The sequence below is a fragment of the Macaca mulatta genome, chromosome 16, assembly GCF_049350105.2.
Source record: "Macaca mulatta isolate MMU2019108-1 chromosome 16, T2T-MMU8v2.0, whole genome shotgun sequence".
Lineage (NCBI taxonomy): Eukaryota > Metazoa > Chordata > Mammalia > Primates > Cercopithecidae > Macaca > Macaca mulatta.
In genome coordinates this window covers 6,255,537-6,277,791 of record NC_133421.1, presented here as the reverse complement: position 1 = coordinate 6,277,791, position 22,255 = coordinate 6,255,537, and the positions used below count along the sequence as shown (strand labels likewise).

Below are 22,255 nucleotides of genomic sequence, written 5' to 3'. Positions count from 1 at the left end.
TGGACATACCTTGATGGACTTGAGTGATTTCAGGAGAACAGCTCAGCAGGAGTTGATTATTGGATATGAGGTGGTGAGAAAAGGTGGAGTTGGGTGGCTGGGGCCTTTCGCTGAATCCAAACCAAGGGTCTGCATGGTCCCAGGAGGTTGTTTGTTTCCCCTGCCCCCAGGAAGAAGCCACTTTCTGCTGCTTGGTCTTTCCTTGCCTTGGTGCTGGTCCCTGAGGGTGACCGGGGCTGGAAAGCGACTGGTCAATACATAGTTAGGAGAGCCATGGGATTACCAAGGAGGGTCACAATCCCTGACTCTGAGTTAAAGAAATGACAGCCGTCGAGGGCACTAAAAGGGGCTGGGGGAAAGTAAGTCATCCCTAACTCCTTTTCCGATGCGGGAGGATCACCAGAGGTCACGAGTTCGAGACCAGCCTGGCCAATATGGGGAAACCCTGTCTCTACTAAAAATACAAAAATTAGCCGGGTGTGGTGGCGCATGCATGTAATCCCAGCTCCAGAGGCTGAGGCAGGAGAATCGCTTGAACCTGGGAGGCAGAGGTTGCAGTGAGCCGAGATCGCATCCCCTGCACTCCAGCCTGGGCGACAAGAGGGAAACTCCGTCTCAAAAAACAAACAAACAAACAAAACTTTCTCTTCCTTCCCAGTTTAATGGCCCAATTATGAGCGTGTAATCAAAAGGTCAATGACTCAGTGGTTTCAAACAAGTAATTTTATTTACCTTTTCGTGTTTTACCAACCTGTCCTCCCCCTTGACCTTGAGTGTTTTCACGTTTTCCTCTCAGTGTTTGGGAGGGGGTCTACTATGGTATCAGCATTCATCTCCGCCGGCGGGCCCCCCGCCCAGGTTTCTTTTCTCCTCGGCGCCTTCGGGTAAGGGCAGGAGGAGCGGAGGGAGTTGGGGACGGGGGTGGGGGGCCGGGCGCCGGGCGGGTCCCGCTCCCTTGCGCAGGCTTGTAAACCAGGTGGAAGATGAAGGCATTGCAGTACCTGCGGGGGCGCGGGGCGCAGTCAGGGACTAGGGGGCGGGGCTCCAGGGGCGGGGCTCCAGGGGCGGGGCTTGCCCCTCTGAGTTCCAGGGCGTGGGGCTAGACTCAGGGTTGGGTCTGTTGGAGGGTCGCGGGGTCTTTTGTGGGTTGCGGAGATTCCGTGAGCTACATCTAAAGAGGGGTGTGCTGGGGGATGTCGAGACCTACCATGGGGGCGACGAGTAGTGGGGGCAGAGAAGGCAGGTTGCTGGGCTGGGGGCAGGAGGGTCCCAGGACTGCAGGGACCAGGGCAGAGGTGGGTCTTTGTGGTTGTGGAGCCAGAGAGTAAGAGAAGTGAAGGGTCAGGAAGGACATAGGGTCGCAGGCCCTTACCAGGGCATGCAGTTGTCGGCCGCTCTGAGGCGAAAGGGGGAGCGGAAGGGGTTGGGCTGGGGAGGGCTGGTGCCCCCTCCAGTGGCCACCGCCATGGTCTGGTCGTCCATCACACAGCCGTACTCGCTGCTCTCGGTGAAGAAGGCTGGCACTCGGAGGGACTGGGGTGGAGCGAGACTCGCTCTGAGAGGCCCCTCCCCAGATCCGTCCCAGCAGCCAGAATGACAGACAGGGCTGAAAGCCCCGGGACAGACCGGGCAGAAGGGAGGAGGGGGAGGACCGCGACAGACACAGAGAGAGGCAGGGGGACCCGTGGGCGCTCCCCAGATTCGTGGAGCGGGTGATGGTGAAGAGGAGAGCCCAGAGACTTTCAGAAAAGGAGATGGGGAGGGGCCAGGCAGGAGGGGAGAGAAGTTCCCTTTTGCCCCCATTGCCCACCTGTAACCGTGGCAGAGAGCTTAGCCACGTATCCTTGAGACCAAACCCGGAGTTAAATCCTGCAGACAGAGAGGAGGGAGAAGCTGGCTTCCATGCTGGGCTTCTCTCCCACCTTCCCCACATGCCTACCCCGAGACCTAGGCTCTTACCAATAACCAGGTCGGGCTTGGGCCCCTGGAGCAGGTGGTAGGGCCTTGCTGACACCTTGATCTGCAGGTCCCTGCGGGCTCCCTTCTCCTTAGTGCCAGAGCTGGGCCGTGCTGATATGCCAGAACCAGGACGGACAGACACCTCGGGGCCGTCCTGAGGGGCCAGGAGTGGGGTGCAAAAGCCACTGGAAGTCAGGGAACTGGAGGATGCACCAGGCAAGATGGGGAGTGGGAGGCAGAAGGGCAGGGCCCGACCAGGAGGTCACTGGAGGGGTCAGGGCTGAAAAACAGGGCCCCCTCAGCCCTTACCCTCTGCAGGGTAAAATGCTGCTGGTCGCTTTCGGGGGGCAGGCCATCACCTACAAACTGCAGCTCCAGGGCCACATGGGGGAGCAGGACCAAGAGCTCCTGAAGGACAGAAAGAAGGACAGATCTGGGTTCTACCCTGTGCCCACCCCCATACGAAGATACCCAACCTTCGGGCCTGGGGTGACTTACCCAAAACACCATGACAAGATCAAACTCCTTCCCGGCCTCCACCACGTGGATCTTCAGTGATTGTTTGTTTTGGATGTTGAGCTCAGGGACTGGGTGAGAAGCCAGTGCATTAAGGATGTGGGCCATTCTCACTCCCCCATCTTCCCCCCACCCCCCACTCCGCTCTCCTTACAGGACTGGGGCACCAGGTGGGTGATGACATAGTACACGGTCAGCGGGTAGGTGAGAAGTACAGCTGTGGGGGAGTCCAAGCTGAGGCCACGCCATGTGTAGTAATCCTGCCATGAGCCTGGGAGGAGGGGGTTACGAGAGGACCTGTCCGGGGGCTCCACCTCCGCTAGTCTAATAGGCCGCTTCTTCACAGCCACCCAGGCTCTGGTTCTCCAGTCCCTGGCCCTACCCCTAGCTCCCATAGGGCCCCTCCAGCTCACCAAAAAGAGCCCGGGGTGGATCTGGGGGCACAGGAGGCATCAGGGCAGGCCCGTCCCCCTGGAGAAGCTGGTAGGGGTCTCCTGAGAGGATGAAAGAAAGAGGGGCCTGGGGTCAGGGAGACCCCCACCTGACCCATCTCCTTCTTTCTTCCAAGGGAGCTGTATTCCCTGAGAGAGCCATAGTAAGAGGAATGGGGGTTTGCATACGGACGGGGCCTGTGGGTGGAGTCGGTAGGGGTGATTCCATTGTGGGCTGGGAAAGGCCTGAAATGGCCCTGGTGCTGTTGGTAGGGGTCAGTGTGTATGTGGAGGGATTATCTGGGACCCAGACAACTTCTTCCCAGTCCTTTCCTCTATGCCGAGGGGCCCAAGCCTGAAGAGAGACCCCACGCACCACCGCGAAGGCTGAGGGATGGCATGTGGCCTCGGGGGTGCCTGGAGGAGCCAGGGCCTGGAATCAGCATACTGAGCTGGGTCCAGTAGCCACGAGTGAGGCCCCGAGAGGCCAGGAAGGCCTCCTTGTTGAAGGTTTCACTGGTCACCTCTGGAGAAGGAGAAGGGGAGGAGTTGAGGTGCTGGGCTAGAACCCCAGACTTTTTTTTTTTGAGTCTTGCTCTGTCACCCAAGCTAGAGTGCAGTGGCGTGATCACGGATCACTGCAGTCTCGACCTCTTGGCCTCAAATGATTCTCCCACCTCAGCCTCCCGAGAATTGTGACCACAAGCGTGTGCACCATGCCTGGCTAATTTTTTCTATTTTTTGTAGAGAAAGAGTCTATGTTGCCCAGGTTGATCTCAAACTCCTGGGCTTAGGTTGGCCTCCCAAAGTGCTGGGATTACAGGTGTGAACCATTGCCTGGTCTACAACCCCAGACTTGAACTCTCCCCAGCCTCCCGCAAGGACTCTGGTTCTAAGTCTGGTTCCAGTCAGGCAGGGAACTACCATTGCTGAGTGTCTCCAGTATATCAAGCCAAGATAATCCTTGTAACAATTCCATGGGCCTTTACGTGTATGTTCATATCCCTCTTTTATAGATGAGGACACGGAGGCTTCAGGAAGCAAAGTGGTTTGTTTAAGGTCACACTGCCAGTTAGTGGTGGAGTCGGGAAGCAAGTAAGTGTTTGGATCTCTGTCCCCCAATCCCTGCACTCTCTCAGGGACCTAGACACTCAGTCCTTGGCCTCACAGACCCTGTCTCCAGCCCCAAACACCCAGCCCCTGCCCTTGTTCCAGGGATCTAGGCTCTAGCCCCAGACTCTCAGCCTTCAACTCCAGGACCCTGTTCCCAGACATCTAATTCCCAGTCTCAAAGACCTGGGCCCAGTTTACCCCAACCATTCTGACCTCCTTATGGTACCTGCGGTGTAGGTAAAAGGCAGGGCTGCCAGTTCTCCTGCCCGATCCATGAAGGTTGCAAGCCTTGGGCACCAAAATCGGTGGCTCACATCATCTGGGCACCGCCGCCAGTCAGCCCGGAGACAAGCCTCGCCACAATACAAGACAGCACTACACTGGGGGCTGAGGACACAGTGGGTGGTGGGCACCTAGTGTTAACCTCTGTGGGCCCTGTCTGCTGTCCATCTGCCCAGCAGCTGCCCATATGTCCCTCGGTCTGTTTGTCTTACACTCTCTAACTGCCTGTAATAGCCTGTATTGTTTCATCTGCATCTTCTTATGTCCCTGCCCCTCCTTCTGTCTGCTAGGCCCCCCCACCACCCTGCTTTCTTTCTATTTGCCTGACTGTTGGGATCTTCCTCTCCCCGCAGCTTTTGGGCTGCTCACCAGGGTGTCAACTTCACTTCAAAGCTGTGCCTGTGACACACGTGGCAGGTTCGAGCGCGAAGGGAAGCAAAGGTGAAGCCTGGCCGGGGACCCCATGTCCGCATTGGGGTCTTGGCTAACTTCACACCTAGCCTTGGGACCAAGCTCTCCAGCTCTCTAAATAGGGGGGAAGACGGAATCAGGCTGGCGGGGGTGCTTGGGAATCCAGGGCCCCAGCCCTCCCCAGCCTCAGATACCAGATTTCTATACCGATGCAGCCGGGCATCTCCCACAGTAAGCTGTTGGGGCTTTCGGGGGTCCCCAGAGCCCATGGGACAGGCCATGCTGTGACAGAGGAGAGCATAGGCCCGAGGAGCCAGGTTCTCAGTCCCTGAGCCCCAGCTGGCAGTTCCCTGGGCTCCATCCACTAGCAGATCAATGCCCAAGATGGTGCCATGCTCATCCGTCACAAGCAACAGACAGGAAAGGTGCAGGGGGGCAGCCTCTGGGGAAAGAGGGAAAAGTTGAGGTGGTAGGGGACAGCGAGAGACATGTGGTCAGGGTCAGGAGTAGCAAACTCAGATACCTACAGGGGCTAGGCAAGTAACCTCACCGAGTAAAGGGCACTGGGTAGAGAGCGCACACTCCTTCTAAAGGGGACAGCTGCTACAGAGGACCAGAACGCGCTGCCATGCACAAATGTAGGCCCCCTGTCAGAGCTTGAGATTTTTCTTGGGAATGTGTAAATCCAGACTTCTGGATTTTTTTTTTCTTGTAATGTTTAAACATTAAATTTAAAAAAAAACAAAACCCACTGTGGGTCAATAAAAACACCTTTTCAGGCCAGATTGGCCTGAAGGCCAGCACTCAGAACTAGTGGCAGGGGAGGGCTTCTGAAGGGAGGATGGCTGGGCAAGAGGTAGGGCAGGGCCAGTCCTGGGTTCTTACCACTCCTCTGTCCCTTGGTCTTCTGGGGTCTTGTTTCATTCTCCACCCTGTCCTCTCGGCAGCCATCTTTGCCACCTCCTGCCTCCCGGTCAGCCTCCTCTGACTCTCCTGGAGGGTTTGTTTCCTGCGGGGACTCCCTGCTGCTAGGAGCTAGCTCCCGGTCCTCCTCTGGTTCCACCTTCTCTGTGCCTGCACCCCCTTCCTCTCTCTTCTCTTCTTCTTCATCTTCCTCCTCTTCCTCCTCCCCTTCCTCCCCGTCCTCTAGGCTGACAAAGCTGACGTAGGGGCTCAGGTCTCGCAGGTGGAGTGGAGGGTCATCTCCCAGGAGCCGGGCAGACCCCAGGCCTGGTCCAGGACCTGGCTCTGCCCCTTGCCCCAGGCTGATGCCCACACTACGGTTGGGCAGGACATGGAGCACCCAAAGCGCAGGGTCCTGGGGCAGCCTTCTGATCTGGGCCTCCAGCTGCCACCAGCGGCCCTCAAGGCTAGTCCCTACAGCTCCACGCTCTGCCACAAACTTTCGGAACCAGCCGAAGAGAAGGGCAGCGAAATCAAGGAACTCATCCCGGTATCCAGACACAAACTCCATGTCTTCAGGCGCACAGGGCCCCGGCCCAGACTGAGCAAAAGAAGGGATATATGGTGAGGGACAGGAGAGCAACGATGGAGTTTGGGGCTAGGTCACAAATTTGGGGGAGAGGGTAGGTTTGAGAGTCACTTAGGATTGGATCCACGAATATGCTAGGAGCTGAGAAGAGGGTTTTCAGGGCTGAGGATGGGAGTTCAGGGAGGAAAATGGGGGCTGGACTTGAAAGTGGGTGACCAGGGTTGGAGAAGACTACTCAGGGATGAGATGGTATTTGGGGCTTAACATTGGAGAGTTCAGACCCTCAAAAGCAGAGTTTAAATTAAGGCTAGAGAGGAGAGAGGGCTAATCCTATCGGGAAGGGTTTGGTGGGGAGGGAAGCATTTTGGACGTGTCCGTCGGGTATGGGAGTGGGAGCGAGGGTGTTCCCTGCGCTCGGATCGGGGTGACGGGCAGCCCCGGTAGACCTAGCCCCTCCCGACCACCCCAATCCTCCGGTACCTGCAGCCGCCACCACTTTTCGAAGGTAAATACCTCGGGGTGGAGGGTGCGCGGGTGCGGTCGTGACGTCAGGGCTGCCCGAGCCCTCGCCGGCTGAGCGGGCGGCCACGCCCCCGGGCTCGGTGCGTCCGCGGGTGGTGGCCCCGCAGGTGCGCGCGGCCGGGGCTGGCGGCGACTCCCTCCACCGGGCCGCCCGGGAGGCTCATATAGCGCGGCTGGGTCCCGCGGCGCCGGGAGCGGGGAAGTGAAAGTGCCTTGGAGGACGAGGGCCGGTCCGGCCGTGCGGCCGCCTCACAGGTCCGCGGGCGCTCGGGGCGGGCGAGGCGGGTGGCCTCCTGAACCGAACCGAATCGGCTCCTCGGGACGCCGTCCTCCCGCCCCTCCTCGCCCGCCGCCCGAGTTTTCTTTCGGTTTCTTCCAAGATTCCTGGCCGTCCATCCACGGAGCTCGGGCCCAGTGCGGGGGCGCAGGGCGCGGGAGCTCCTCCTCCCGAGTTTTCCCTGTGGCCAGAGGCTGGCACGGCGCGGGCCGGGTACTGAGCGCACGATCGGGGCGCAGCGGGGCCGGGGGCTGCAGCTGGCTCGCGCCTCCTCTCCGGCCGCGACCTGGCGTCGACGGCCGCCGTCTCCTCCAGTCCTTGGCGAAAGCCATTGAGAAACCAGCTGGACGTCATGCGCCGGAGCCTGTCTGGGAGTCAGAGCGCGGCGGCTCCATCCCCGCAGACTCCGCGGAGCCCCGACATGGGACAGGCCTTGGTGCCCGGGGCCCGCGCGCTCCTGCTCCTGCTCCTGCTGGCGTGCCTGCCTCCGCCAGGTTAGCCGGGGGCGGGACAGGGGACCCAGATTCCCCAGTCATGGGAAGGGGGTGATTTGGGGAGGGGACATGAGGCCCACGGAGTTGAGTTGATGAAGGCAGCGGGGACAAGAGGAAAGCCAGCCAGCCGCTTGGGGTTGGGGACAGAGGCCCCGGGACACCTGGCTCCGGGCGGGATTATGGATGTTGTGGGGGTCGTGATAATGTGTGGGGTGAGCCTGGCGCTCTGACCCTGGGTCCACGGGAGAGGCTGTCATGGAGCTGTGGATTGGAGGCCAGGGAACAGCGGAGTGGGGACCCTAGGCCTGGGAACGCGTGCTGACCACCTCTGTCCTGCTCAGGCAATGGCAACGAGGGCACCGTCACTGGAAGCTGTCATTGTAGTAAAAGAATTTCTTCTGACTCCCCGCCATCGGCTCAGTTCATGAATCGTCTCCGGAAACACCTGAGAGCTTACCATCACTGTCTACACTACATCAGGTAATTTCACCTGCCTCTGCGAGCGCCTGCGCGGCCCCTCCTTGCCAGGTGCGTCCAGGACCCTCTCTGGTCAAACCTGAACTCCTTCCCGGCGCACCTAGCCCGATCTCCGGGTTCTGTTTGCTCCCATTCCCCGAAATTTCATGACTCCGTAGCACCTACCGGGGAATTTCCCAGTCCCAGCAGAAAGGGCTCTTGGTAGCGACTTAACGCCTTTGGAATGAGGAAGGAAAGGAGGAGCCGCAGCTGAGCCCAGGTCTCTCCTCCGCAGGTTCCAGTTGCCTTCCTGGAGCGTGTGTGGGGGCAGTAAGGACCCATGGGTTCGGGAATTGATGAGCTGTCTTGATCTCAAAGGTGAGACTTCCCCACTGCTCTTCAGGCTCTGCCTCCAGGGCTTAGCGGGTTCCACCTGACCGTCTTCTTTACCTGAGGCTTTTCCCCTGGGGCCGCACATTCCCAGAACCTTCTTCTGATCCTGTCCAAAGTACTTAGACTCAGTCCCCGTTTGCCAGCGGGTTGATCATTCACCATCACCTTCATGATTTTTGCCAATTCATTCTACCACGTGTGCTATTGTCTACTTATTAATATTTTTCTTGAAATCAAAGTACTATTTTATTTTATTTTATTGAGATGGAGTCGTCCAGGCTGGAGTGCAGTGGCACGATCTCGGCTTGCTGCAACCTCTACCTCCCAGGTTCAAGCGATTCTCCTGCCTCAGCCTCCTGAGTAGCTGGGATTACAGGCGCGCACCACCAAGCCTGGCTAATTTTTGTATTTTTAGTAGAGACGGGGTTTCACCATGTTGGCCAGGCTGGTCTTGAACTCCTGGCCTTGTGATCCGCCCGCCTCGGCCTCCAAAAGTGCTAGGATTACAGGCGTGAGCCACCACACCTGGCCTATTTTTCTTTTCCAATATTTTATTATGAAAATTTACACATATACAAAAGTTGAAAGAATGGCACACTGAATATCCAATGCCTCCACCTAGATTCGACAATTTTATTTATGTATATTTTACATATTTACATAAACATATATTTTACACTATCAATTTTACAGCACTTACACGATATTTGCTTTATTAAGTATAATCTATTCATCCTTCTATCCATCATCCATCACCTTATTTCTCGATGCATTTTTTTTTTTTTTAATGGAGTCTTACTCTGTCACCCAGGCTGTAGTGCAATGGTGTGCTCAGCTCCCTGCAGCCTCCGCCTCCCAGGTTCAAGCAATTCTCCTGCCTCAGCCTCCCAAGTAGCTGGGATTACAGGCGCCCGCCACCGTGCCCGGCTAATTTTTGTATTTTTTTAGTAGAGACGAGGTTTCTCCATGTTGGTCAGGCTGGTCTCAAACTCCTGACCTCAGGTGATCCACCCGCCTCAGCCTCCCAGAGTGCTGGGATTACAGGCGTGAGCCACCATGCCCAGCCTCTTGGTGCATTTCAAGGCAGGTTGCGGACATCGTTGTACTTCATCCCAAGATATTTCAGCATGTATATTAAGTAGAGTTCAATATTTTAATGCTTTCTTCTCTTTTGAGTTCAAATTTACGTACAATGAAATGAATTACTTTTAAGTGTGCACAAACTAGTTTTGAAAACTTAAGTAGAGGCCCCCAGATCTTCCTCCAAATCTCAACTCGCGAGGCTGGAGAGGTCGGGCGCGGTGGCTCACGCCTGTAATCCCAGCACTCTGGGAGGCTGAGGCGGGCGGATCACCTGAGGTCAGGAGTTTGAGACCAGCCTGACCAACATGGTAAAATCCCATCTCTCCTAAAAATACAAAATTAGCCAGGCATGGTGGCAGGTGCCTGTAATCCCAGCTACTTGGGAGGCTGAGGCAGGAGAATCGCTTGAACCTGGGGGTGGAGTGCAGCGAGCCAAGATCACGCCATTGCACTCCAGCCTGGGCAACCAAAAAAAAAAAAAAAAAAAAAGAAAGAAAGAAAACTTAAATAGTAAATTATCCTAAGCAATAACATCTGTGAAGTCACAAGTTTGATGCACTGGTTGTATTTTTCTCTTAAAATAAATATACAACCTTTAAAATACAAAAGGTTCTTCCATGTCCTAGCTAAAGTTTTGTATGATCTGTGTCATCCATACTGCCTTTAAGTCTGCCTAGACCTACATGATTTCCTTTCATCCTCCCAGTTACCCTGGCCCTTGGTACTACAATTATCCTCATGTTACAGCTGGAAGAAATCACTTCCGGAGAGGTTAGGGACAAGGGGTGAGGTTACACAGCTACTTGAGGTTACACAGCTACTTTACAGCAGAGCCTGGATTCCAACCCTGGTCTTCTGATTTCCCAGTTCATGACACCCACTTGTCTCGTGGTTTGCTCACTTCCTTGTCCCCTATCTTTTCCGTCTGTCACTGCCTTCCTCTTCTGGCCTTTAGCTTGATATCCTCCCTGACCCGCTCTTCCCTCTGTTGGAGCTCTACATGACACTCCAAAACATGGCACTTTGGTCATTAAGAAAACAGCAGAAGTAGCTCAGTCTGCTGTTTCCGTTTTTCTGTGACAGCTAGCCATAAAGGAATTCTCTAACTTCATCTGGAAGTAGGTCATAGGCCTCGTTTCAGAGGGGTCCTGCCCTATACTTGGAGGCCAAGAAGAATCTGGACAGGCCTTTCTGGTCCCCCCGTTCCCCATGTATTACCATTAGATCATACCCTTTTTGTCCAATCATACTTTTTTTTTTTCTTTTGAGACGGAGTTTTGCTCTTGTTGCCCAGGCTGGAGTGCAATGGTATGATCTCGGCTCACTGCAACCTCTGCCTCCGGGTTCAAGCGATTCTCCTGCCTCAGCCTCCCATATAGCTGGGATTACAGGCATGTGCCACCACGCCTGGCTAATTTTGTATTTTTAGTAGAGACTGGGTTTCTTCATGTTGGTCAGGCTGGTCTCGAACTCCCGACCTCAGGTGATCTGCCCGCCTCCGCCTCCCAAAGTGCTGGGATTCCAGGCATGAGCCACCATGCCCAGCCAATCCAATCATACTTCTATACAACTGTCTATTCTTCACAGCAAGCCTAAGCATAAAAATACACTTTTCCTTGGGTCTTTGGGTCTTCGTTTCTGAAGTTTCCTATGTCATGTAAAACTGTGATGAAATAAATGTTAGGCTTTTCTCTTGTTAATGTTTTTTATTTATAGGGGTATCAGCCTTGACCCTTGGGATGGGTGAGGAAAAGATATTACTTTTTCTCCCCTACACGTCTATCTGCTTTTTCACCTTTTCTCCTGATAGTCCTGATTCCTCATTTTTTTCCTTTCCAGAATGTGGACATGCCTACTTGGGGAGTGTGGCCCACCAGGAGCATTTACCTCCTACCAGCACCCCCATTTCTCAGGCCTCAGAGGGGGCATCTTCAGACATCCGCACCCCTACCCAGATGCTCCTGTCCATCTTGCAGTCAACCCAGTGCCCCACCCCCCCAGCAGGATCACTGTCCTTGGACAAAGAGCTCACTCGTCCCAGTGAAACCACCATTCCCACTGCGGGCCACAGTCTGGGAGTTGGGCTTGAGGCTGGGGAGAACCAGAAGCAGCTGAAAAACAATGCTGGTCCCACAGCCGGGACATCAGCCACAGTGCCGGTCCTGTCCCTCCTGGCCATCGTCTTCATCCTCACCGCACTCCTTTCCTATGTGCTGTGCAAGAGGAGGGGGCAGTCACCGCAGTCCTCTCCAGGTAAACTGGACCTCTGAACCCTTCCCCCAGGGACCCAGAGCCTTCCTGACAGGGATCCTGACCCAGTGGCTCTCAGGTGGCTGGAAACCTGGCCTCTGCACACAAGTATCAAGGTTGTCTGCACAAGGTTGACTCTGGGCCCTCTGAGGACAGTCAGCCAGGGACTGTAGAGAGTGGAGAGGGAAGGAAGCCACCATGGGCACAAGGACTAGTGCTTGCAGCAACATCATAGAGAAGATAGCTAGAGCAAGCTAGTGGGAGATGAAGCTGCAGAGGGAGGTGAGGGCAAGTCATTCAATTAACAAATTTTCACTGAGCACCTACTGTGGGCCAGGTCATAGGGTTAATGTCTTGATCTGATTCCCTAGTTCAAGCCTCATCCCCCCATCACTCTCCTTGATCTCAGAGCTCATCTCTCAATTTCTTCATCTTTTCCAGATTTGCAGCTTCATTATATACCTGTGGCGTCTGACTCTAATACCTGAGCCAAGAATGGAACCTTGTGAGTGTAAACGGTGGTTTATTTTTACACAAGGTATAATAAAGGAGATCAACCCGACAACATGGCAGGCACCGTATACTTGTTTTGTTTTTCGTTTTTCAGGTACGGGCTGTACGTTGCCCAGGCTGTTATGGAACTCCTGAGTCAAGTGATCCTCCCACCTTGGCCTCCGAAAGTGTGTGGATTAGAAGAAGCGTGACCTACCATATTCAGCCTACACGTATTTGTTAATATCTAACATAGGACTAACCAGCCACTGCCCTCTCTTAGGCCCCTCATTTAAAAATGGTTATACTATAAAATGTGCTTTTCATACTGGGTGATAATAACTTGGACAAATTCTATGTGTATTTTTTGTTTTGTTTTGCTTTGAGACGGAGTCTCGCTCTATCATCCAGGCTGGAGTGCAGTGGCACGCTCTCTGCTCACTGCAACCTCCACCTCCCAGGTTCAAGTGATTCTCCTGCCTCAGCCTCCCGAGTGGGATTACAGGCATGCGCCACCACGCCTGGCTAATTTTTGTATTTTCAGAAGAGATAGGGTTTCACCATGTTGGCCAGGCTGGTCTCAAACTCCTGACTGCAAGTGATCCGCCTGCCTTGGCCTTCTGAAGTGCTGAGATTACAGGTGTGAGCCACCGTGCCTGGCCCTATGTGTGTTTTTTAACTACTAAAAATTATCTTTATAATGATGGACTCTTTTTTTTTTTGAGACTGAGTCTTACTCTGTTGCCCAGGCTGGAGTGGAATGGTGTGATCTTGGCTCACTGCAACCTCCGCCTCGCGGGTTCAAGCGATTCTTCTGCCTCAGCCTCCTGAGTAGCTGGGATTACAGGCGCTCACCACCACACCTGGCTAATTCTTGTATTTTTAGTAGAGACAGGGTTTCACCATGTTGGCCAGACTGGTCTCGATCTCCTGATCTGGTGATCCGCCCACCTCGGCACCCTAAAGTGCTGGGATTAAAGCTGTGAGCCACTGTACCTGGCCCTATGTGTGTTTTTTAACTACTAAAAATTATTTTTATAATGATGGAGTCTTCTTTATGGAAACAACTGGCCTCAGGCCCTTGCACCCTTACCATGATTCCTGGCTTGTTTGTTCTGCTCATGGTTCCCCCTCGTCCCAAATCTCCCCCAGTACACCAGTTGTTCCTCCCCACCTCAGCCCTCTCCTGCGTCCTCCTGTCCCCGCAACGGAGGCCTGGGCTTTCCCACCCTCCCTCCTTAGCAGGCGCTGTGCTGGGACACCACATGGGCTGGTTTCACTTCCTCAGTCTCTTGCCTACCCCAGTGAGAGTCTGATCTTGTTTTTATTGTTATTGCTTTTATTATTATTGAGACTCTAGTTCTTGTTTTGTCTCTCTGAATGAAGAAGAATGTGTCTTCGTTAGGCCAAGTCTGCGGGAAGCCTGGGGCAGCAGCATGAAGTGTTAGAGGAAGTGGGTTGGGTATGGGAGTTTCCATCTCCTCTCTGAGCCTGTCAGGGTGTTTGTGGAGAGCAGAGCAGGAGCACCCTGTTGGAGAGGCCAGGGCATAGCTGTGGGCAGGCTTGGGCTTCAGTTTTTCTGTGCCCACCATTTGCCCCTTTGTCCTAGGGTACTCTGACCAGCAGGGCATGTTGGTGCCCATACTCCCCACCCTACATGTTCTCAGGTTCTGTCCCATGGCGCAGGTGATGGTCTCCCTCTGAGCTCTGGGTCCACCTCCCTGGCCTAGTTCTCCAGCATCTGCTCACAGGTTCGAGCCACATCACTGAGCTTGAGGCGGGCATAGTCCACTCGCTTCAGAGCCATCTGACAGTCCTTCCTCGAAGAGTAGCTGGAGCCCTCATGGGGCTGCCCTGTGGCCACCTACAAGACAGACTATCAATGGAGCACCATCTCCTTTACCCTTACTCCAAGCAGGCATCAGGTCTCTTGTCTCATTTCTTACCTGAGTTTGAATTTGTTAGGCCACCTGGTAGCTGGATAAATAAATCATTTAACTTATGTTAATCTTGTCTGTAAAATGGGAGTGACAATAACTACTTCCTAGAGTTGTTGAGGATTAGATAAAATAATGCAGAGTATCTGGCACACCGTAAAAATTAGTAATGGTAGCGGTCCCTGCGACAAGTTCAGAATCTTCTCAATCCTGCCCCTCTTCTCAGGATATAAGGATCTGGGACCTCGTGGCCTTGAAGTCAGGCCAAGTTTCCAGTGACAAAGTTCTGTAGTTCTAGCATAATTTACACATCTTCTCCCAGGCACATGTGATGTTACCCAGTGAGGTTATTATTTATTATTTTTATTTTTTGAGACAGAGTTTTTGCTCTGTTGCCCAGGCTGGAGTGCAATGGCATGATCTCGGCTAAGTACACCTCCTGGGTTCAAGCGATTTTCCTGCCTCAGCCTCCCTAGTAGCTGGGATTACAGGTGGTCACTACCATGCCCAGCTACTTTTTGTATATTTAGTAGAGACGGAGTTTCACCATGTTGGCCAGGCTGGTCTCGAATTCCTGACCTCAGATGATCCACCCGTCTCGGCCTCCCAAGGTGCTGGGATTACAGGAGTGAGCCACCGCGCCCAGCCTAATTTTTATATTTTTGTTAGAGACCAGGTTTCACCGTGTAGGCCAGGCTGGTCTCGAACTCTGCCAAGCCACTGCGCCCGGCCCATTCTTTCCTTTTAGAGGAAGAAACCGGCTCTGGACGGCCGGCTGGGGAGGTCTGGGCCTGCCCAGTTAATGCTCCACCCGGGATCACCCAAGGCTGAGGCTTTGACCCAGAGCTGGGGTCCGCTCGCAGCACCCTCCAGACACACCGACCTGGGTGAGGTAGCGGATCTGAGCCGACAGCTCCGCCTCCACGTGTAGCACTGAAGCGGTGAAGGCCGCCGCCTGCCGGTCTAGAAGCCGCTCGTTGGTTTTTTCCTTGGACAGTTCTAGGATGACAGTACCTGCCAGGGCGGAGAGAGGGAGGGGACACACGGAGACTGCCAGTGTAGCCCCGCCCTAGGGCCAGCCCCTCTCAATCCCGCCCTTTCGCTGCGCACGCACGTAGGAGTTCCTCCCCAACCCCGCTCCAAGTGCCGGGTCAGCCTGTGCGTGCAGCCCGGCCACGCGTTCTCTCCCCGCCGTCCGGGTTGTCGCATCCCGAACCTGCATTCTGAAGGATGGCGCCGATTTCCCGTTCAATGTCTTCCAGGGCGCGTAGTCTCTCGTTCGCCAGACTATAGGTAGCCATCGTCACTCTGGGAATTCTCACCTAGAGTTTCTCCTGAGAAACGCGACGCTTGTTCCGGAAGTGGCTCTCGGTGTGCGCCTGCGCAAAGGGTACCGTGTAGGGAGCACTACAATTCCCAGGATGCTCAGCGCAGCCGCGCCTCCACTCGGTCCACCTGGTGAACTACAACTCCCAGGGTCTGCGGCGCCTCAGCCACAGGACCACCTGTAGTCAGAGGCGACAGTGGAATATCTCCTTGCCCAAGGCCATTCAGACCTGTCCGCCTTCTTGGCACCGTCTGTGGCCTCTATTTAGTTTATTATACATGAGTTTATTTATCAGAGTCTCACTCTGTCGCCCTGGTTGGAGTGTAGTGGTAAGATCTCTCTCACTGCAACCTCCACCTCCCAGGTTCAACCGATTCTCCTGCCTCAGCCTCCTGAGTACCTGGGACTACAGGCACCCGCCACCACGCCCGGCTAATTTTTGTATTTTCAGTAGAGACGGGGGTTTCACCATGTTGGCCAAGCTGGTCTCGAACTCCTGACCTCAAGTAATCCACCTGCTCCGACCTCCCAAAGTGCTGGGATTACAGGTGTGAGTTCAATCTTAAAGGTGAGCTACGTGGATGAGAGCTTGTAGTGGAAAAGGCAGACATCATAGGCAAGAGCATGGTGCTGTGACGGGCTCAGCGCATGTGGAGTCAAGCAAGGGATTCTGTCTGCCTGGAGTGAATGGAGTGTGGTGGGGGTTAGGTATGACAATGGTGAGGCTGGAGAGAGGAGCGGAATCAGGAAAAGTCTTGGAAGCTAAGTACTTTGGACTCGAGTTTGAAGGCATTTGCGCCTTTAAAGTGTTTTTAAGAAGTGTGTTATGACCAGAATTACCTTTTTTGGAAAGATCTCTTGTAACAGTTTATAGAAGATTATCAAAAATGAAACCAGTTTGCCGAAGGTTAGCAAATGAAGGTTATACTCAGTTAAACTGAATGATCTAGCCTGGGGAATGTAGTGAGATACTATCTTTATAAAAAAAATTGGGGGGCTGGGCATGTTGGCTCATTCCTGTAATTTCAGCTCTTTGAGAGGCTGAGGCGGGAGGATCACTTGAACTAAGGACTTTGATACCAGCCTGGGCAATATAGTGAGACCCTGTCTCCTATATTTAAAAAAATAAAGGCCAGGTGCGGTGGCTCACGCCTATAATCCCAGCCCTTTGGGAGGCCGAGGTGGGTGAATCACCTGAGGTCAGGAGTTCAAGACCAGCCTGACCAACATGGAGAAATTCCCGTCTCTACTAAAAATGCAAAATTAGCTGGGCATAGTGGCGCATGCCTGTAATCCCAGCTACTTGGGAGGCCGAGGCAGGAGAATCGCTTGAGCCTGGGAGGCAGAGGTTGCGGTGAGCTGAGACTGTGCCATTGTACTCCAGCCTGGGCTACAAGAGTGAAACTCCGTCTCAAATAAATAAATAATAATAATAATATATAAATATAAATATTTAAAAATTAAAAAAAAATAGCCAGGCTTGGTGGCTGACACCTGTCTTCCCAGCTTCTTGGGAGGCTGAGATGGGAGGATTTCTTGAGCTTGAGAGGTCGAGGCTGCAGTAAGCCATGGATTGTGCCACTGCACTCCAGCCTGGATGACAGAGCGAGACCCTGTCTCAAAAACAAAACACTTGATGGGTCTGGCATTTGACTTAATCCTTCCCTAAAAGCTAATCAAATGACAGTAAAGTGGCTTTTTTTAAAAAAAATGTATTTTTCGAGACAAGGTCTTACTCTGCTGCCCAGGCTGGAATGCAGTGGCTCAGTCATGGCTCAGTGCAGCCTCAAACTCCCAAGCTCAAGTGATCCTCCCACTTCAGCCTTCTGAATAGTCAGGACCATAGGTGTGTGCCACCACATGTGGCTAATTTTTAATTTTTTTTTTTTGTAGAGACAGGGTCTCATTGTGTTGCCTTTGCTGGTCTTGAACTCCTGAACTCAAAGGGTCCTCCTGCCTTGGCCTCCCAAAGTGCCAGGATTATGGGTGTGAGTGTACTGTGCCTGGCCTAAAGTGTTTTTAAAAGGAGTCAAAGGGAGAGGAGTTAATAGCAAAACTTTAGACGGATATTGGAAAACAGACTGATTTTGTAGTCAAGTGGTAACTAAGCCAGCAGCAAAGAAAGCTTACAAGCAACCTGATTTACCATGAAATTAGTAGCATCGTGTACAACTGGGGTGAAAGTGGTACTAAAATTAGGAGGATTATTTGAAGTTAGACCTCCAGATCTCTTTATTGACTCTATATATCTTGGCAACTGATCTTCCCCAACCCATCAGAATACTGGAGGTTTCTTTGTTGGAAATGGAAAAGAGGTTTTTAGCTTAGAGAGCACCTGAGTACAGTTGAGGGCAAGACCACTGCGTTGAAAACAGAGATTAGGCCAGGTGCAGTGGCTCACGCTCGTAATCCCAGCACTTTGGGAGGCCGAGGCGGGAGGATCACCTGAGGTCAGGAGTTCGAGACCAACCTGGGCAACATGGTGAAACACCATCTCTACAAAAATTAGCCGGGCGCGGTGGCAGGCCCCTGTAATTCCAGCTAGTTGGGAGGCTGAGGCAAGAGAATTGCTTGAACCTGGAAGGTGGAGGCTGCAGTGAGCCGAGACTGTGCCACTGCACTCTAGCCTAGAAGACAGAGCAAGACTCCATCTCAAAAAAAAGAAAACAAAAGCAAGTTTAGGGCCGGATGAGTTGGCTCATGCCTGTCATTCTAGCACTTTTGGAGGCCAAGGCGGGAGGATCACTTGAGCCCAGGAGTTTGAGACCCGCCTGGGCAACATAGTGGGATCCTAACTCTACAAAAAATACAAAACTAGTCCCAGCTACTTGGAGGGGCTGAGATGGGAGGATTGCTTGAGCCTGGGAGTTTAGACTGCGGTGAGTCCTGATCACACCACTGCTCTCCAGCCTGGGTGACAGAGTGAGACCCTGTATCAAAAACAAACAAACAACCCCCCCCCCCACCGAAAGTTTATACAGTGGGCCGGGCGCGGTGGCTCACGCCTGTAATCCCAGCACTTTGGGAGGCCGAGACGGGCGGATCACGAGGTCAGGAGATCGAGACCATCCTGGCTAACATGGTGAAACCCCGTCTCTACTAAAAAATACAAAAAACTAGCCGGGCGAGGTGGCGGGCGCCTATAGTCCCAGCTACTCGGGAGGCTGAGGCAGGAGAATGGCGTGAATCCGGGAGGCGGAGCTTGCAGTGAGCTGAGATCCGGCCACCGCACTCCAGCCTGGGTGACAGAGCGAGACTCCGTCTCAAAAAAAAAAAAAAATAAATAAATAAAAATTAAAAAAAAAAAAAAAAAAAAAAAAGAAAGTTTATACAGTGAGTGGTAGTTTCCAGAACTCCATCAGCAAGGCTTATACTTTCCAGGTAAGAGACTGGAAGACTCTTCTCTGGGGAATTTGATAAATGAGAAAAGACCTCAGGATATGAACATCAGGGGCTCTCCAACCAGTCAGTTGGCCAGATGACCTCATAGTGAAACTCACAGTTGGTAAGTCCCAACTGTGTACATGGAAATTCTAGTCAACTTCTTAGCACCTCACTCTTTTTTTTTAATTTTTTTATTTCTTGATATAGGGCCTCTGTCTGTCACCCAGGCTGGAGTGCAGTGGCACAATCATAGTTCATTGTAGTCCTGAACTCCTGGGCTCATGTGATCGTCCTGTCTCAGCCTCCTGAGTAGCTGGGACTACAGATGTGAGCCACCATGTCACGCTAAGCACCCGCTCTCAAATGTGAGCAGAAAGCAAAGATTCTAGGTATTTAAAGAAACTTTCTAACACGAAAGAGAGAAACCAAAATAAAAAGGGGGAGGTGGGAACAACTATTCAAGTTCTTAGGTAAGAGACAGTATAAAACATGATTGAATCCAAAAAAGCAACCTTGGCTGGGCGTGGTGGCTTACGCCTGTAATCGCAGCACTTTTGGAGGCCAAGGCGGGGGGATCACTTGAGGTCAGGAGCTGAAGGCCAGGGTCGGTATAGAGCTTTTCGTTCCTGAGTCAGGCTCTCAAGGTAATTGGCAGAGAGCAATGCCAACATTTTATTGAAAGTAGATGTTGTTGCTATTGTTTATGTGTCCAATAGAGTTGGTCCTGAGGGAATTTAAATGATGGTGCCACATTTCTTGATCCCTTCCTCCAAGAACATTATTTTCAGAAGACTGGAAGGTATCAGTAACACTGCAATTTGGAGCAAGACTCCGTCTCGAAAACAAAACGAACAAAAACACCCTAGAAAAATCAAACCATGAGGGAAGTCATGAAAAAAATCTATCACACGAGCCAGGTGTAGTGGCTCACACCTGTAATCCCAGCACTTTGGGAGGCCAGGGCTGGTGGATCACTTGAGGTCGGGAGTTCGAGACCAGCCAGGCCAACATGGTGAAACCCCATCTCTACTAAAAATACAAAAATTAGCCAGGTGTGGTAGCACACGTCTGTAGTCCCAGGTACTCAGGAGGCTGAGGCAGGAGAATCGCTTGAACCTGGGAGGCGGAGGTTGCAGTGAGCCGAGATTACGCCATTGCACTCCAGCCTGGGCAATAGAGCAAGACTCTGTCTCAAAACAAAAAACAAACAAAAACAAAAATCAAGAAGTTGCCAAATAAGCATGTTTAGAGATAGGGAGGTAAATGCCAAAATAAACATCTAAAGGTTGTGAAAGTAGGCCGGGCATAGCCTGAGCAACATGAGGAGACCCCATCTCTACAAAAAATTAAAAAAAACTGGCCGGGCGCAGTGGCTCACACCTGTAATCCCAGCACTTTGGGAGGCCGAGGCAAGCAGATCACTTGAGGTCAGGAGTTCGAGACCAGCCTGGCCAACACGGTGAAACTCCGTCTCTACTAAAAATATAAAAACTAGCCAGGCGTGGTGGTGGACGCCTGTAATCCCAGCTACTTGGGAGGCTGAGGCAGGAGAATTGCTTGAATCCAGGAGACGGAGGTTGCAGCGAGCTGACACAGTGCCACTGCACTCCAGCCTTGGTGGCAGAGTGAGACTCTGTCTCAAAAAAAATAATAAATAAAAATAAAAAATAAATAAAACTATCTGGGCATGGTGGCTTTTGCACTTGTAGTCCCAGTTACTTGGGAGGCTGAGGTAGGAGGATCTCTTCAGCCTGGGGCATGGAGGAGGCTGCAGTAAGCCAGGATCATGCCAAGGGTGACAGAGCAAGACCCTGTCTCAAAAAAAAGGTGGTGACAGTAGTTGCCTCTGAGGAGGAGGAAATTAGAGTGGGAAGGGTCTGCTTTTTATTGGAATAGGTCTTGTAGTACTGACTCTTTATGTGTATACATAACTTTGAAAACAAAAAGTAAAGAAAGAATGAAAAGTAAGAGAGGGCGTGGGCATGGTGGCTCATGCCTGTAATCCCAGTACTTTGGGAGGCCGAGGTGGGTGGATCACGAGGTGAGGAGTTTGAGACCAGCCTGGCCAACATGGTGAAACTCCATCTCTACTAAAAATGCAACAATTAGCTGGATATGGTGTTGGGTGCCTGTAATCCAAACTACTCAGGAGGCTGAGGCTGGAGAATCACTTGAACCCGGGAGGCGGAGGTTACATTGAGCCAAGATCTCGCCATTGCACTCCAGCCTGGGTGACAAGAGTGAAACTCTGTCTCAAAAAACAAAACAAACAAACAAACAAAAAAAAAAAACAAAGAAGAGAGGAAATAAATAAGTGACGTAAGTGTAGAGGAGAGTGTTTTGTTTGGTTTCCCCTTTCCTTCTTCCTCTTTTTTTTCTTCTTCCCTCCCTCTTTCCTTAAATAGAAGAGACTTATGTGGGCTTATTTACCATGGAGGAAGAGCCATAGACACAGGTTGGAGAGGGGTGTGGTTTGGTGGATCAAGGTCTCAGTGGAGGTGGGAGGACAGCGATCTGAGCACAGGTAGAGGGATTAGCTTTGAACTGGAGAGGGCACCTTAACCTTGGTTGTGTAGGAGAATTGGTGTAGATGTCACTGTTTGTCAGTAGGAGGTGGGAAATTGAAATTATTCATTCTTCATTGCCTAATCTCTGTGAAAAACAGAAGTCGCTTTGAGCATGAGGAAGGCAGAAAATTAGTGTGTAGGTAGCTGGGCGCTCACGCCTGTAATCTTACGACTTTGGGAGGCTGAGGCAGGGGAATCACCTGAGGTCAGGAGTTTGAGACCAGCCTGGCCAACATGGTGAAACCCCGTCTCTACTAAAAATACAAAAATTAGCCGGGCGTGGTGGCAGGTGTCTGTAATCCCAGCTACTCAGGAGGCTGAGGCAGGAGAATTGCTTGAATTAGGAAGGTGGAGGTTGCAGTGAGCCGAGATTGTGCTGTTGCACTCCAGCCTGGACAAAAAGAGTGAAACTCCATCTTTAAAAAAAAAAAAAAAAAAAAAAAAGAGAATTAGTACATAGGATGGGAGCAGGAGAGGGAGGTAACCAGAGACTTGGAGAGAGACAAGAGTTTGTCTGGCATTGGGGGCCCACCTTGGGTTAGAGACTGTACATTTTTAGCAGCCCCAGATTCATACCTAGTGTCTGGTACCTAGAATGTGTTTAAAAAGTTTGTTGGCAAGGCACAGTGGCTGACGCCTGTAATCCCAGCACTTTGGGAGGCTGAGGCAGGTGGATGACATGAGGCTAGGAGTTCGAGACCAGCCTGGCCAACATGGTGAAACCCCGTCTCTACTAAAAATAGAAAAATAAGGCGGGTGGGATGGCGGGCGCCTGTAATCCCAGCTACTCGGGAGGCTGAGGCAGAAGAATCGCTTGAACCCAGGAGGCGGAGGTTGTGGTGAGTCGAGATTGGGCCACTGCACTGTAG

General features: G+C 52.5%; 3 protein-coding genes across 10 annotated transcripts; 1 reads left to right on the top strand and 2 right to left on the bottom strand.

Annotated features, from left to right (window-relative positions):
• Nucleotides 1–708: 708 nt before the first annotated feature.
• On the bottom strand, nucleotides 709–7,495 carry ZMYND15 (zinc finger MYND-type containing 15). 5 transcript variants are annotated; one of them, XM_077969965.1, is made up of 14 exons: nucleotides 6,718–7,495; nucleotides 5,598–6,216; nucleotides 4,920–5,154; nucleotides 4,671–4,826; nucleotides 4,246–4,406; nucleotides 3,283–3,432; nucleotides 2,889–2,969; nucleotides 2,630–2,746; nucleotides 2,458–2,546; nucleotides 2,269–2,367; nucleotides 1,960–2,113; nucleotides 1,811–1,893; nucleotides 1,373–1,533; nucleotides 709–1,001 (listed from the first exon to the last, which is right to left on the bottom strand). In XM_077969965.1, exons 2-14 carry the CDS (start codon nucleotides 6,184–6,186, stop codon nucleotides 830–832), a joined length of 2,247 nt encoding a protein of 748 aa, XP_077826091.1. In that variant the 5' UTR covers nucleotides 6,187–6,216; nucleotides 6,718–7,495; the 3' UTR covers nucleotides 709–829. The 5 variants fall into 5 exon arrangements, with proteins under 5 accessions (XP_077826091.1, XP_077826093.1, XP_001095652.3 ...); XM_077969967.1 differs by having other exon boundaries at nucleotides 1,811–1,869; XM_001095652.5 differs by having other exon boundaries at nucleotides 1,811–1,869; nucleotides 6,685–7,486.
• CXCL16 (C-X-C motif chemokine ligand 16) lies at nucleotides 7,377–14,179 on the top strand. 2 transcript variants are annotated; one of them, XR_013405970.1, is made up of 6 exons: nucleotides 7,377–7,497; nucleotides 7,839–7,977; nucleotides 8,249–8,331; nucleotides 11,269–11,747; nucleotides 12,057–12,184; nucleotides 12,287–13,263. XR_013405970.1 is itself a non-coding variant. In XM_001117747.5 (6 exons), the coding sequence occupies exons 1-5, from the start codon at nucleotides 7,425–7,427 to the stop codon at nucleotides 12,165–12,167; spliced, it is 756 nt and encodes a 251-aa protein (XP_001117747.3). In that variant the 5' UTR covers nucleotides 7,377–7,424; the 3' UTR covers nucleotides 12,168–12,184; nucleotides 12,287–14,179. The 2 variants fall into 2 exon arrangements, 1 of the variants encoding a protein (XP_001117747.3); XM_001117747.5 differs by having other exon boundaries at nucleotides 11,269–11,682; nucleotides 12,121–12,184; nucleotides 12,287–14,179.
• On the bottom strand, nucleotides 13,493–15,471 carry MED11 (mediator complex subunit 11). Of its 3 annotated transcripts, none has more exons than XM_028835558.2 (3): nucleotides 15,325–15,471; nucleotides 14,992–15,122; nucleotides 13,493–14,148 (listed from the first exon to the last, which is right to left on the bottom strand). In XM_028835558.2, exons 1-3 carry the CDS (start codon nucleotides 15,407–15,409, stop codon nucleotides 14,107–14,109), a joined length of 258 nt encoding a protein of 85 aa, XP_028691391.1. In that variant the 5' UTR covers nucleotides 15,410–15,471; the 3' UTR covers nucleotides 13,493–14,106.
• Nucleotides 15,472–22,255: the final 6,784 nt, after the last annotated feature.

Excerpts from the sequence above, each read along its gene's own strand:
- ZMYND15 (XM_077969965.1), bottom strand. The coding sequence starts at position 6,186 with ATGGAGTTTGTGTCTGGATACCGGGATGAGTTCCTTGATTTCGCTGCC. Across the intron at positions 2,970-3,282 it reads ATCCCTCAGCCTTCGCGGTG|GAGACCCCTACCAGCTTCTC; the intron begins GTGCGTGGGGTC and ends TCATCCTCTCAG. Across the intron at positions 1,894-1,959 it reads CAAGCCCGACCTGGTTATTG|CTTCTCCCTCCTCTCTGTCT; the intron begins GTAAGAGCCTAG and ends CATGGAAGCCAG.
- CXCL16 (XM_001117747.5), top strand. The coding sequence starts at position 7,425 with ATGGGACAGGCCTTGGTGCCCGGGGCCCGCGCGCTCCTGCTCCTGCTC. Across the intron at positions 7,498-7,838 it reads GGCGTGCCTGCCTCCGCCAG|GCAATGGCAACGAGGGCACC; the intron begins GTTAGCCGGGGG and ends TGTCCTGCTCAG. Across the intron at positions 11,683-12,120 it reads GTCACCGCAGTCCTCTCCAG|ATTTGCAGCTTCATTATATA; the intron begins GTAAACTGGACC and ends CATCTTTTCCAG.
- MED11 (XM_077968888.1), bottom strand. The coding sequence starts at position 15,409 with ATGGCTACCTATAGTCTGGCGAACGAGAGACTACGCGCCCTGGAAGAC. Across the intron at positions 15,123-15,324 it reads CGCCATCCTTCAGAATGCAG|GTACTGTCATCCTAGAACTG; the intron begins GTTCGGGATGCG and ends CCGCCCTGGCAG. Across the intron at positions 13,595-14,991 it reads AGATCCGCTACCTCACCCAG|GCTTCCCGCAGACTTGGCCT; the intron begins GTCGGTGTGTCT and ends CTGCTGCCCCAG.